This window comes from Engystomops pustulosus, chromosome 5 (genome assembly GCF_040894005.1).
Source record: "Engystomops pustulosus chromosome 5, aEngPut4.maternal, whole genome shotgun sequence".
Lineage (NCBI taxonomy): Eukaryota > Metazoa > Chordata > Amphibia > Anura > Leptodactylidae > Engystomops > Engystomops pustulosus.
In genome coordinates, this window is record NC_092415.1 from 62,112,373 (window position 1) to 62,125,060 (window position 12,688).

Below are 12,688 nucleotides of genomic sequence, written 5' to 3' on the forward strand. Positions count from 1 at the left end.
GACAACACATTTCCGGTGGCCCTTCACCAGTTTATACTAAACAAGGTAAGGGACATAGGTGCCAAATGATGTCTTCATGGACATGAAAGATTCTTTTTATAGACTATATAAAAGGGACTATATCTATTTCTATTATGTTGCAGGGTGTTATATTCGAGTGTCTTATTCATGATCTTATTTCCAATTGAATAATGAATCACATTATTTATTGAAATAAACAATTTCACAGTTTACTGGTCTGGTTAAAGTAGTTTAATGCATTGCCAACTTGAAACAGGGCGTCAGCAGTAATATTAGAGGTGCCATTGTTTCTGCCCAACAATCTGGTAAGAGTTATAAGATCATGTCCATTATTCTACATTGAGGAAAATGATTTACAAATGGAAAGCGTACAAGTCTTCCAAGAAGTTGCAATCCCAGCAAATTCATCCCAAAGTCAAAATGTTAAATGCCCAGGGAAATTGTAAAAAAAAATACACCATGCAGTCATTGAGTCAACCATAAACTCCTTTGTATTCAAAAGTATGCTAGAGTTAAATCTGAGGCCATCTACTGTATTAAGAAGCTTCCGTGTTCCCAAGTATACCAGACAATCTACCACAAAATGTCTGAAAAGTAATATGCAGACATCAACCAAACTAAAATATTGTGGAGAACTGTGCATAAACCAATGTACATAAACCTCAAAGAACTATATCCACATTGTAAGGTGTAGTGGTCCAACTTTCCTCCAGAAGAATGCGACAGCTCCTGAACAAAAAGTGACGGTATATACTATTTTCATTAAAATGAGCTGCTATGAAGGGCTGTTTAGTCTTAGCTCAGATTTATGGCTTGTTATGGGACTTGTTTCACCTGTGACCAGGGGCGGATTAAGTCATGGGTCATGTGCCCTGGGCTGTATGAAAATTATAACCCCTATGGTCTGAAAATCACATCCTTCATATAGTACTAGAATCAAGCTTGGGTTGGAGGTTGTGGTTTCAGAGCCTTCGAAGGACCTTAAAAGGTGCCGAAATGGCTCTTATGTAGTTGTGTATTGAGGACATATGTATGAGGGTTTCATTTAGGTGAAGGTCCTTCTTGGTATTAAATGTGAAGGGTGGTTTGTGTTGCCATGGGCCTGGTCTACTACCCAAATCTCCTATATTATAATCCACTACTGCCCTTGACCACTTCTTTGAGGTGTCCATGCTCCTATCCAGACCAGATTTCCTGTAACAGATTTTCCATTCTGCTGTATATAGTTTACAGTGGACTTTTTAAGAGGTGCTCTGAAGTACATAGGGGCTAATAATCCTCAGGAGGAGTGAGGTCTATCTCTTCTTCTGTAGTTGGTTATAGCCTCAAGACATGTTTCAATCAATGTTCTAAGGATTTTAGTGCTTATATCCAGGTTATCTGTGTCTCATGAACTCTTAGTGAACTGCCTTTGATGTTCCAATTTTAATGAACTTCCCTTTAGCTTTCAAATACTAGAGATTATTGAAGTGAAGCTTAACTTAATGTAGAGCTAATGAAACCATCTTACTTTGGAAAGATAGGGAAGCCATACTGACTGTATCAAAATCACCTCACAGAAGCCATGGAAAATCCCCCTTAGATTTGATTCCTTAGTATTTCATAGATAACAAAGTATATGTGTAGCCTTCTGCCATGTTCTGCTGTAATGTACAGAGATCTGACATGAAATGCATATACATTATGTAACTAGCCTAAGAATGCCAATTTCACTACACCACTACAGATGTTTTAAATACTTGCCAACTATCCCAAATTTATGGAGACTTTACTGAATCTTTGGAAACAATCTTGGCAAACCGGGTATTGTCTTGAAAAAGTCCATCCTAAAGGGACAAGAAAGCTAACAGTAAGAAAGCCCTTCAAGTCTGGGGGAACCCTATATGTTGGTGGCTTTGGTTATGTGATGTTACAAGCTAAGAATCAACATTAATGATCTTCATGAAAAACTAGGCCTTTGACAGTCACACTTTTCCCTATGTGACATCCTTCTAAACATACCATTACCTGTTCTACATACATTTCTCATTACCTGCCTTTGATGAATATTAATAGGACTTTATACATCTAACATCAGCAATGTTTGCCAATTCCAAGATTAACCCATAGAAAATGTAACATTTCTGCATATAAATCTGGTATGTTTACTACTGCTATGATACAGTATGTATGGAAGAGTTTGTGGCTACAATAGAGGTTGAATTAAGTGTCTATCTATGGAGAAATTATTTTCAGATTTCATCTGTAGGTGAAGATACTAGAACATTAACTGGGCAAGTTGCCACATCATTTTTCTTCTGTGCAGATCTTATAGTTTATGAGGTCTTGTGTCTGGATTACCCATCAGTACATTATTAATCCATTAATCAATGTACATTTATTAATTTTGCACTTGTTAATAATGACAGAAGATAGAGACCATGAGGGCCACGCGTACTACTCCGTTCTTGTATCTTAAAGGTACACTGCCAATAGAGCTTCTACTTGGTAAACCACCTGTCAAGTCATAGATAATACCAGCACATCCAAATGTAGAGTGATTGAAAAGATAGCAAGGGAAGTATGTGTCTTCCTCTACTCATTTTTATGTGGTGTGAGAGAAGTGGACAGCATACCCCTTAAAGGAAATCTGTAATTTGTTTTTATGCATTACGAGCCAAACATACCTTGAGAATGCTTTTGCTACACTGAAGCAGAAACATATCTTGTTTAATCCCTGTGCTGAGTAGTTTTGCTGAAAAAAAAACAACTATAAAATTATGATACGAGGCTCTGTCGCTCCAGTGGCTGCCCCGGCGCTCTCCTCCTACCCTAATTATGCACTGCTCCAGCCATGTCCCGCCCAGCATAAGCCGAGAATACATCATCACTGTGTTGTCACTGACAGGCAGAGGTAATCAATCGCTGCACAATCGCCGAGCTGCTGTGTATGACTCATCCAGCTAAGGTTGATTAGTCCTGTCTGGACAGTTCAGGTAGCTCCTAGGTATGTTTATCTAAGGCACCCAGCTTTCCCAAGGTTGTGTATTTTATAAAAGTTTTTTTTAAAACAAAAACAAAACCACTCAGATCAGGGAATAAACAAGATATGTTTCTGCATCAATGTAGCTACAGCATTCACAAGGTATGTTTGGTTCACAAAGCATAAAAACAGATGGTAGATTTCCTTTAACATGCGGGGAAAGGATAAGGGGGCCCCTTTCTTAGTCATTGGTGCTGGTCCCATTGGTAGGACCTATATTTATAAGACAAATCCTGTGTAAAACGGATTTATCTTTTCCTGACCTTCGACTAACACTTAAAAAATCTATATGTACTCTATGTTTCTTCTGAGATACCCATTATTTTCCTTCTTATCTCGTGTCTGGGTGTACAGGAACTGGCTGCAACAGGTGCCAAACCAAAGCACACTCCACAATTTGTGATTAATCAGCATTTTAATAATTTTGTAGGCCCTTAACCAAGTTCCAGGTATGATAGTGTATGTACAAAATAATATTCACTTCTTAGGCAAATTTAAAAAAATTATATTCTAGATCTTATGCAAATCAATTCTATCTCAATTCTGAATTTACATACACATACTGATACCTTAAATACAAGTCTATTTTCCCATTTGTGATGCAGAATTTTTCCAGTGCAATAATGTGCTTACAACAATGAACTAAAACAGATGCCTCTCCACCTTCCCCTCAGAGACAAAGCAAAAGAGTAACCACAGCCGCTCCCTGTCCCCCTATTTACTGTATCTGGATATATTCAAGTTATTGATTTCTATCCTGAATTATTTCCAATCTTATGAACTTCACAAACCACCACAATTTAAAAACAAAGGAGCTGCATTTATTGAAATATAAAAGACAATGTTGTAAAATGCTTAACACCGAAATGAAATCAAAATTCAGCATCATCCAGCAGTAAAACATTGAGCAGACAGTAGTAAAATACTCATTAATTCTATTAATATGCTACTGGAGGTATTTGTGTTGCACACAAATTTTAGTTATATAAGAATTGGATATTTGCTAAAACATTGTTCCTGAGTTGGAAATATGATGTGGAGCTTGTGGAATGTCTTTATAGCACCAATATCAGTTTCTGATTGTAATATAACATCACCTGCTAGAATTATATGTGGGTGCTGCATCTTAGAGTCAAGCATGAGCCTCAGTAACCTCATAGCTTGACATCGCCCACACTCCTGTGACTTTATATACCACCACTTGCTTAATATACCCTTCATGTATATGAATGGTTTAAAGTCAACAATGTCTTTTGTTTAAAATTATACTCCTGGACAAGAATGGGGGAAGACTCCTCTCATCTCGAATGATTTGCTGAAGTCATCCGCCTCTATCTGTGTGCCCTTCACCAGTTTCATGTTCTTTATACAACCGCGGAATGAAGTATTGCTGGTTAGGCAGTTCTGCTTCACATCAGCTGCAAGTGAAAACAGAAAGAAGGACTTGTCAGTGACATTGATGATTCAGAACATGACCAAGGCAACACCAAACTCCGCCTGACATATAATCTGAAATATGTGCCTTGTTTAATTCAGTGGGTCTATATAAACCAGTACATTAATATACATATACATATATAATATAATCCCTTTCAAGACAAGATAAGCCTCGGCACTGAGAGTAGACTGGAGTTAACTCTATATAACAGACTAGAATACTTGGCTTCAGTTAATAAAGTTGACCTACTCTAATGATATGGACCAGATAGCATACGAATAGCTGCTCGGACTCAATGCCCTAAAGAGAAGTGAGTCATTCTTCCTCCAATGTGGTTGAAGCAAATTACAGATTTGATCTGTACATATAAGCATAGAAAGGCATGTGCAGGCTATGTTAACACACAGATGAGATCACACTGTGTAACTATGTAGAACATCTACTATCAGTGAGCACAGTACAATCTACAGCAATGGCAGCATGTGTATGGATGCTAAGAAATATACCAGTAATGATGGCTTACTAAGAAGTCACAAAAATTTATATAAAAGTGAGTTTATATTGAGTAAAGATCTTACCTGGGTAACCACCAACATACACAGGGTTGTTTGTATCTGCAGAGGTTGACTGCACATGAGGACTCTCAACCTGCACTGTGTTCCCGTCAACAGTTAAGAGGATTTTGTGTTTAGCCTTGTGGGCTTGAATTTGGTGCCATTTGCCATCACATAGTGATCCGGAGTCTTCGGGCTTGTATGCCGCTGTTATTCTGCCAGCCCCATTGTTTACATGGAACAATACCTGTAATGCACAAAACAGAAGTACTGCAGCAATGGAAACTGATATAAGCTGTTACATCAAGTAATAATGTTACTAACCAGTGCTATTTCATTCACTCTAACATGACAATTATTTTCTATATTTTTTGTAAAATCAGTTTTTATTGGAAATTTTCACCAAAATATAGGGGCACATTTACTTACCCGGTCTTAACTCGGCGAAGATGAAGTCTGGCGCGATTCACCAACATCATGCGCCCGAGATCCTGCATCTGTCACTTCCCCGCTGAGGTCCGTCGGAGTTCACCTTCTTCTTCCCAGTACATGTCTTGCGACACAATTTGCGAAGTTAAATCCCGAGCATTGTCCGAATCCGTCGGATTGTCCAGATGGCTCGCCCCCTCGATTTGTGTAGCGTGAAAGCTGGCGTCGATGCCACAAAATCCAATCGCATGCGCCAAAAAACCCCCAACTCGGAAATGAGGTCCGCAGACCCTAAGTAAATGAGCCCCATAGTCTGAGAATTCTATTAATGTTGGCAAAGGTTGTATTGACCATTGGGTTAGAATACAAAAAAAACCCCCACAAAATTGCAAGAATATAAAAATTCCATTAACAATGTATGGTATGGAGGTAAGAGCCTGGGTATGCCTCTGGAGTTGGTAAAAGGATGAATATTTACAAATCACATATACAAGGACACAAAAAGTGAAAAAAAAAACATTTTTCTGCACTACAATACATGAGCCTGGTGAGTTTTTTTTTTATAATCATTTGTGAACTGAACTATCGGCTGCTTGTATATGCAAAGTAATGAAGCAGTTTTTGGGTGGCTTCAAATCTAGGCAAGGTGCCCAAACTAAAATTGTTTGGGGGCTAAGAGAAATGACTATTCCTCTTTTGGCACCCTCCTAAACTGAAAATGGGGCAAGTTAACCAAATATGGGATACTGGCCATGGTGCAGGCAACATGCAGCAAAGATTTGAGTTACTTAAATTGACCCCTTTTGAAAATACAGTAGTATAATACCAGCATGTCAGTAAATGAAGCTTCCTTTAATTTTGCCATAATTTAAAAGAATAAAAAGCTCCTGAAAACTTGTTGGAAACTCATATCAGGGTCAAGGAGCCCATGACATCGCTTATTCTATGTCTACATGGCCGGGTGTAGAGAGGAGACTTGTTACTTGCAGCCATGTCTCACTGAGGAGTTCCAGATCCAGAGTCACAGGAGATTGATGTGATGATGGCAGCGGAGCCAGAATGCTTTAAATTCATCTTCACACTCTTCCCCTTACCCTGGATTTCATGTTTTTGCTTCCATACAGTACACATAAGAAGAAAATATTACAGCAATGACAGTAAACTTACCCTCCCATTTACAATTTCCAGACCAACAGCATCAACCTTAGCACTGCTAATTCCCAGAAGTACTCCATTTAGTGAAGTTGTACGAAAATCCAGTGATATATTCACATCTGATCGCACTTTGTAACCTTCTTTCACTAAACAAAAAAGTAATAATTGGCATTTTTGCCATTATTATATTGGCATACAATAACAAAAAATGAAATGAAAACAACTACTAATCTTTTAGTGTTGATAAGTGTTGTATTATGTGGTTTTAATAATGAAAATCGGGGATTGATTCCCTTTAAATACTTGGCAAAGGGGTATTCTCATCTGCACATTCACAATTAATTAATCTGCCATATACATACACTTCTTCAATTGGATGTTGATAAAAATGTACCCGTGCAAATATTATTTTTCATAGGTCATGATGTCCCATAGAAACAAGATAGTTGTCCTTCTAAGTGCAACAATGACTACGTTTATGTAAAATTGTCTTCAACCACACCTGGTTTTAACTAACTGTGAAAATAAGTAAGTTGTGATTTGCCCCTTATCACCGATCCACAGCTTTGGCTTGGTGTAGTCCAACTGCTAGGAGAAGATTACTCAGCAATCTTTGATTCCATTTTTATTCCAAATAAATGTAATGGCAATTCTTAAGCCAAGACTGGTTTAAGAAAAACCCATGAGCAGAGTCGGTGCACCACCTAAACAGTAGCCTCTCTTTAGTTAAAGAAACATGTTTACAGGTCTAATTCAGATACAAGAATAAATAGTTACCTTCCTCAGGTCCACAAAAGTACAGACAAAAGGAGGACTTGGCTCCAGCACGGTGAAAGTGTAACCTTGACCTTGCTGGAATCAAGTTCTCCTTTAGTGTGCACTGAAGAAGGGAAGAATTTGTCCGTATCCAAATTTTAGCAATAAACATGTTTTCTTAACTATAGAGTGACTACTGTATTGGCTGCGCACCAACTCTCCACCTGGGTTTTTTCTAAAACCAATCCTCAATAAACCTTAGTGATTGCCATAATCACTTCCTAGAGGTTGCCACGGCCTAACATTTGCCTAACAGTAGGGTTGTGTCTACTACACACACCACGTCATCAGCTATTTTACCTTTCGCCACCAATTCATTTTTATCGCAGAAATAGGGTACTATGGGGTGCAGTGTATCGACCGGTTCTAGAATGCTTCAGCTAGACTACTTTGACGTAAATCAGGTAGTAATATAGGTTATGATATATAAACTTGACCAAGTTCCTTTGTTTTCTAGTATAGGTAATAAATAGAAGAAGCCCCATCTCCCCATATTTATTTAGTTGGAGGTAGAATGTCTTGAAAGTCAATTATCCTTTGTGTTAACAATCTTGTAAACAGAGTTATGGTACATATCTATCAGTGTGTAAATCTATAGAATAATTTACCTAAAGCAGCAAATCCAGATCCATCAAAATAGGTCCCTTGTTGTGCAGAGGCATAACATTTATTGACTGCATGTATTGAAATAGCTCCATCCTTATCCAGTTGTTTGCTATTGATGGTGACATTGCTGATGCACGCAGCAATACTGTGTGTCACCTAAGGAAGAAAATACAAGGCAATATGTCACTTATATATAAAATAAAAGCAGAAGATGGAACAATAAAGTAATGTTCTGCCCAGGAGTAGATTTGCCTCCTTTGTAATGCACAGCTTAAGTGTTAATGCCACAGCAAAGGGCCATGCACACAGTCCCCAGGTTAGGTAAGAGATAGGTTCTGTAGGTTTGTTCTTAAGTTAAATTCGTATACTTTATAATTGTGACGCCAGTCAACATTTTTTTGATATCCGTGACAATTTTAAAAATGTTGGGTTGTCATAAGAACCAGGATTAACAATAAATACACTTTTAATAACTGTTGGGCTATTCCTGGGGAACAAGTTGCAGGATTCAATTCTTATTAACCTACATGCAAACATAACATGTGTGGTGCATACAATACACAGCATCATTCAAGTGTTTGGTGTTTTTGTGCAAATTTGGCCCAGTGATGGACATATTGATGGTTGCCTCAAGAGAAAAGCTAATATTCTAATAATTTAAACATAGGAAAGGATGAAAATAAGGTGTACAAAACAGTTTGGGAAAGAACAAAAAGTTTTTGCTCTTAGAAGCCTCATTAATATTCTATTAGCAAGAGAAGAACCACAATTGTTCCATTTATTTCGGTGACTGCTCCACAGTCCATCAAAGTCCAAACAATTTACCCCCTTCTATCCTTAAAGGTCAGAAAGAAAAGCTGTCCTTACATTCCCAATGTTCTTAGCTGTGTAGCTTGGGGGCAGCCCACCAAGGTACAATTTTCCTTCCACATCCAGAGTGTTGCTCTCCCCAGGAGTGCTGACTGCAGTTGATTCCTGTCCATCAATAGTAATGATACTTTTCCTTTTAATGTATTCAGTTGTTATCTGTGAAAAAGGTGGAAAAAGTAAGTAAAATTATACAGATAAATCAAAAGGCCTCATTCACTGTAAGGCCTCATTAACACGGCCGTTCAGGGGACGTATATACGGCGATGTATATACGTCGCATATATATCCCCCACAGGCCGACAATGGGCGCTGTAGGGGAGCGGTACAGTGCAGCACACATGCGGCACCTTACCGTTCCGTAGCCGTGAAAAGATAGGACATGCCGGACGGTGCCGTGCACCATATATCCCTATGGATCCCTATGGATACCTCCTCCTTCTCTCACCGCCGCCGCCGCCGTGTGGCCGCCGTACTACGGTAGGGCGGGCAATGGTAGTGTGAATGCGCCCTAAGGCACGAGTAGATGCTGAATAGACATCTGAATACGGACTGGTAGCTTAGCTTAAATGTAATCCAAATACCGTGTTAAGTATCTTATAGTAGTAAATACACCGTATATTGTATGTGGTAACTGCAGCAGAAAGGCAGCTCTATAAATAAGCTCTAAATCTATACCGCTTGAACGCACACTCTCTGCTGGCTGTTAGTCACTGAAAAGAAATGCTATTTTCCTCCAAAATGAAGCCGTAAACCCAAAGGAAAACACAGGTTGCCCTGCAGCTATATGCGTTCATCTTTTAATTCATTTTTTAATATCCTGTTAATGCTTGATACTTGCATTTCCTTTTTATTTGCCTTTAAACACAGCGGTTTCGCACATGCTGGTGATAATGTATTGATCTACAAATCTAGGAATCAGGTAATGAGATGAACCAAATATAAGTGCCACCATTTAATGTAATATAAACTACTCATTAACTTTAATAGCAAAAGCTTAACGCAAATCCCAGTTGTGGAATCGGAGTAATCTAAATATTGAAATAGATGAACACAAATTATCCCTGTAAGACCCATTAATGTTCAAGGATTTAGTAATTCACGCATGGAAAATCTGCACTTTTTTACATACCGTGTGCCATTTTCCATCATTGATAAGAGCTGTGTGGAAGGTCTCTGTACGTCCTTTGCCCATATCGAATAAGAAATGCAGTCTCCCTTCATAAAGCTGAAGTGCAGCATAGTCAACCTGATTTTGGTGCGCCATGTAGTAGATGAGACCACTGGTGGCAAATGTTCTCAGCGACAAATGAACGGACAATCTACAAGAAAAGTGATTTTTACCTGTGTTATATTTAATTCAAACCCAAGATGTAACAAAAGTTACAATAAACTCATAAATTTGGTGCAAATCCATACCTCCTAATGAGTATTACCTCCCTTACCGTTTACCTTACTGAGGAAGATGTTCTGACACAGACTTGTGGCAGATGAAATCAATCACTGGCTTCAGCATTTACCTCAGTTCTGAAGTCATGGATTGCACTTTTAAGAAAATCCCACTACATTAGATAGCTCTATTTACCAAGCTAAACCTCGCCTGTACAACATCAAGGTTTCTCATGCCTGCATAAATACACACGGTCATGTCTTGTGCTGGGAGTATGAGGCTGAGAGGCAGGCAGTGGTTAAAACCATGAGATCGACACCTACCCTCAGCTGGTGCCAGTTATGGCATTTAACCCTTTTATACAGCACTGCTCACCCCTCCCCTCTCCACAGGAAGTAGTACAGCACGGCCGTACTTACAGTGAAAGATAGAGCATGCTGTGTGTACTGTACGGTAGGCAATACATCCATTCAAGTGGTAAACGTTTGTGTGAAAGGGGCCTTGTCTGTGCTGTTTAGATTCGATCTCTATTTGGATCTTTGGCTATTTTTTGATTATTCTTGTGGACTTCTGATTTGCTTTGGTGTGGACTATTAGTCTCTTTAGTCTCTTGTATAGTGTTCTGTTTTTTACATACAATTCTGGTGCAAAACTGAGCTGCTGACCCTTGTTGTACTCCTTACCCCATTGCCTGTACATTACTTAGTGTAGGAATCATTGACAAGTTGGGTATGGTCATTTAGGGCAATTGTCTAGCAGGCAGGGACAGTTGGAGTGTTTAAAGCTTGGTTGAACTATCCCTTTCCTACCCTGTCAGGACACACAAAGTTCACACAGTTGGGTCCAGTCCTTGATCGGCCTTAATATTACTATCCCTATTGGACAAATAACCAGCCCTGCAGTAAGAGTGTAGACAGCATTGTTTGCTTAAGGCCAGCCATCAAGAAGCCTTAAGGAGTACCTGTCACCCATAAAAAATAGGAGCTGCTAACTAAAGGAGGAACCCTCCGATAAAGCTAGCAGACATTGTAGACGAAGTACAACTGCGCTCAAAGCAGTCCGGCGTATTCATGAGGAGACGATCCGATGCGCTGCTTCCCCTCTGAACCTCCCCTCCGACTCCATAGGCCGGTGGTGACTGACAGGCTTCATGCAGCAGTCACTGCCTCCTAGTCCCGTCCCCTCATGAATACACCGGACCGCTTTGAGCACGGTCTGGCATTCCTATTTTACTGCACGGCAGTGTCTGCTAGCTTTGTCGGAGGGTTCCGATAAAGCTAGCAGTTTATCACTGATAAAAATGGGATACTTTAGTAAGCAGCTCCTTGTGCCTTTTTTTATGGGTGACAGCTCCTCTTTAATCCATTGTGGCTGAATCTATGATACTTGAACTTTATCTTATGTTATTAACAGAATGATTTATTTCTCTAATATTCACATTACAAGAAACATAATGATATAATATACTATAATCCACTATTCCTACCTTCTTCGGACAGTAGACTGATCAAAAGGCAAAATGATATGGCTTCCTCTGGTAAGACCAAACTGGTGGGCATCTGGTATATGAGCTGGCAGTATATCCTGTGCACACTGTAATGGCTATATCAACAAGAAAAACAATAGATAAGTAATAATAATTTAACCTTTACACAGCTAGAAATCATTATGCAGTCTTCAGAGTAGATAAGATGGTTATCAAATGGACACATTTGCAGTGTACTACTGAATTACTGCATTGATGAATTTTAAAGGGGTTCTCCACTTTAAGCAAATAATTGATATTGTTTGTGTAATGAAAAGTTATACACATTTCCAATATACTTTCTGTATCAATTCCTCATGGTTTTCTACATCTGTGCATGCTCTCCTGCTATAGAAAGCTTCTCTGTTTGATTCCAGTGGATAGAAATCTACCAATGGTCTTGTGATGAACATGCAGGTGCACGAGCCGCTAGTATCACAGATTGTAATCAAAGGAATACTTTGCAATACTATCAGCTTCTGCCCTTGTGTGTCCGTCACATAACCATGGACAGGCATCTATTTACTGGAAGTAAACATAAAAGCTTTCTGTAGCAGGACAGCAAGCAGAGATCTAGGAAATTGTGAGAACGGATACAGAAAGTATGGGAAAATTGTTTAACTTTTTATAACACAAACAATATCAATTATTTGCTGCAGCCTCAATAAATGAAGTCTAAAACCAACTTACATAACTCATGTTTAACAATGCCATGCATGGCTGAAAGAAGGAGATAATCTATATTTGCAATAATAAAACCTACAAACAAAGGAAATGCAAATATCTTCATGTCCTTGTTATTGACACTTTGTTCTATGACTGTATATGCTTAGATGAAAAATCATAATCTCTACCTGTAAATTAC

General features: G+C 38.8%; 1 protein-coding gene across 1 annotated transcript in view; it reads right to left on the reverse strand.

The window, feature by feature from the left end:
* Window positions 1-3,842: 3,842 nt before the first annotated feature.
* The window catches only part of LAMA1 (laminin subunit alpha 1), a 105,141-nt gene continuing 96,295 nt past the window's right edge, over window positions 3,843-12,688 (reverse strand). The window contains exons 57-63 of the mRNA XM_072152201.1: window positions 11,785-11,900; window positions 10,041-10,230; window positions 8,909-9,067; window positions 8,044-8,197; window positions 6,632-6,765; window positions 5,060-5,282; window positions 3,843-4,461 (exon numbers count right to left, since the gene is read on the reverse strand). Coding sequence (XP_072008302.1) covers window positions 4,307-4,461; window positions 5,060-5,282; window positions 6,632-6,765; window positions 8,044-8,197; window positions 8,909-9,067; window positions 10,041-10,230; window positions 11,785-11,900 — 1,131 coding nt within the window. The 3' untranslated portion in view covers window positions 3,843-4,306. The remainder of the gene's footprint in view (window positions 4,462-5,059; window positions 5,283-6,631; window positions 6,766-8,043; window positions 8,198-8,908; window positions 9,068-10,040; window positions 10,231-11,784; window positions 11,901-12,688) is intronic.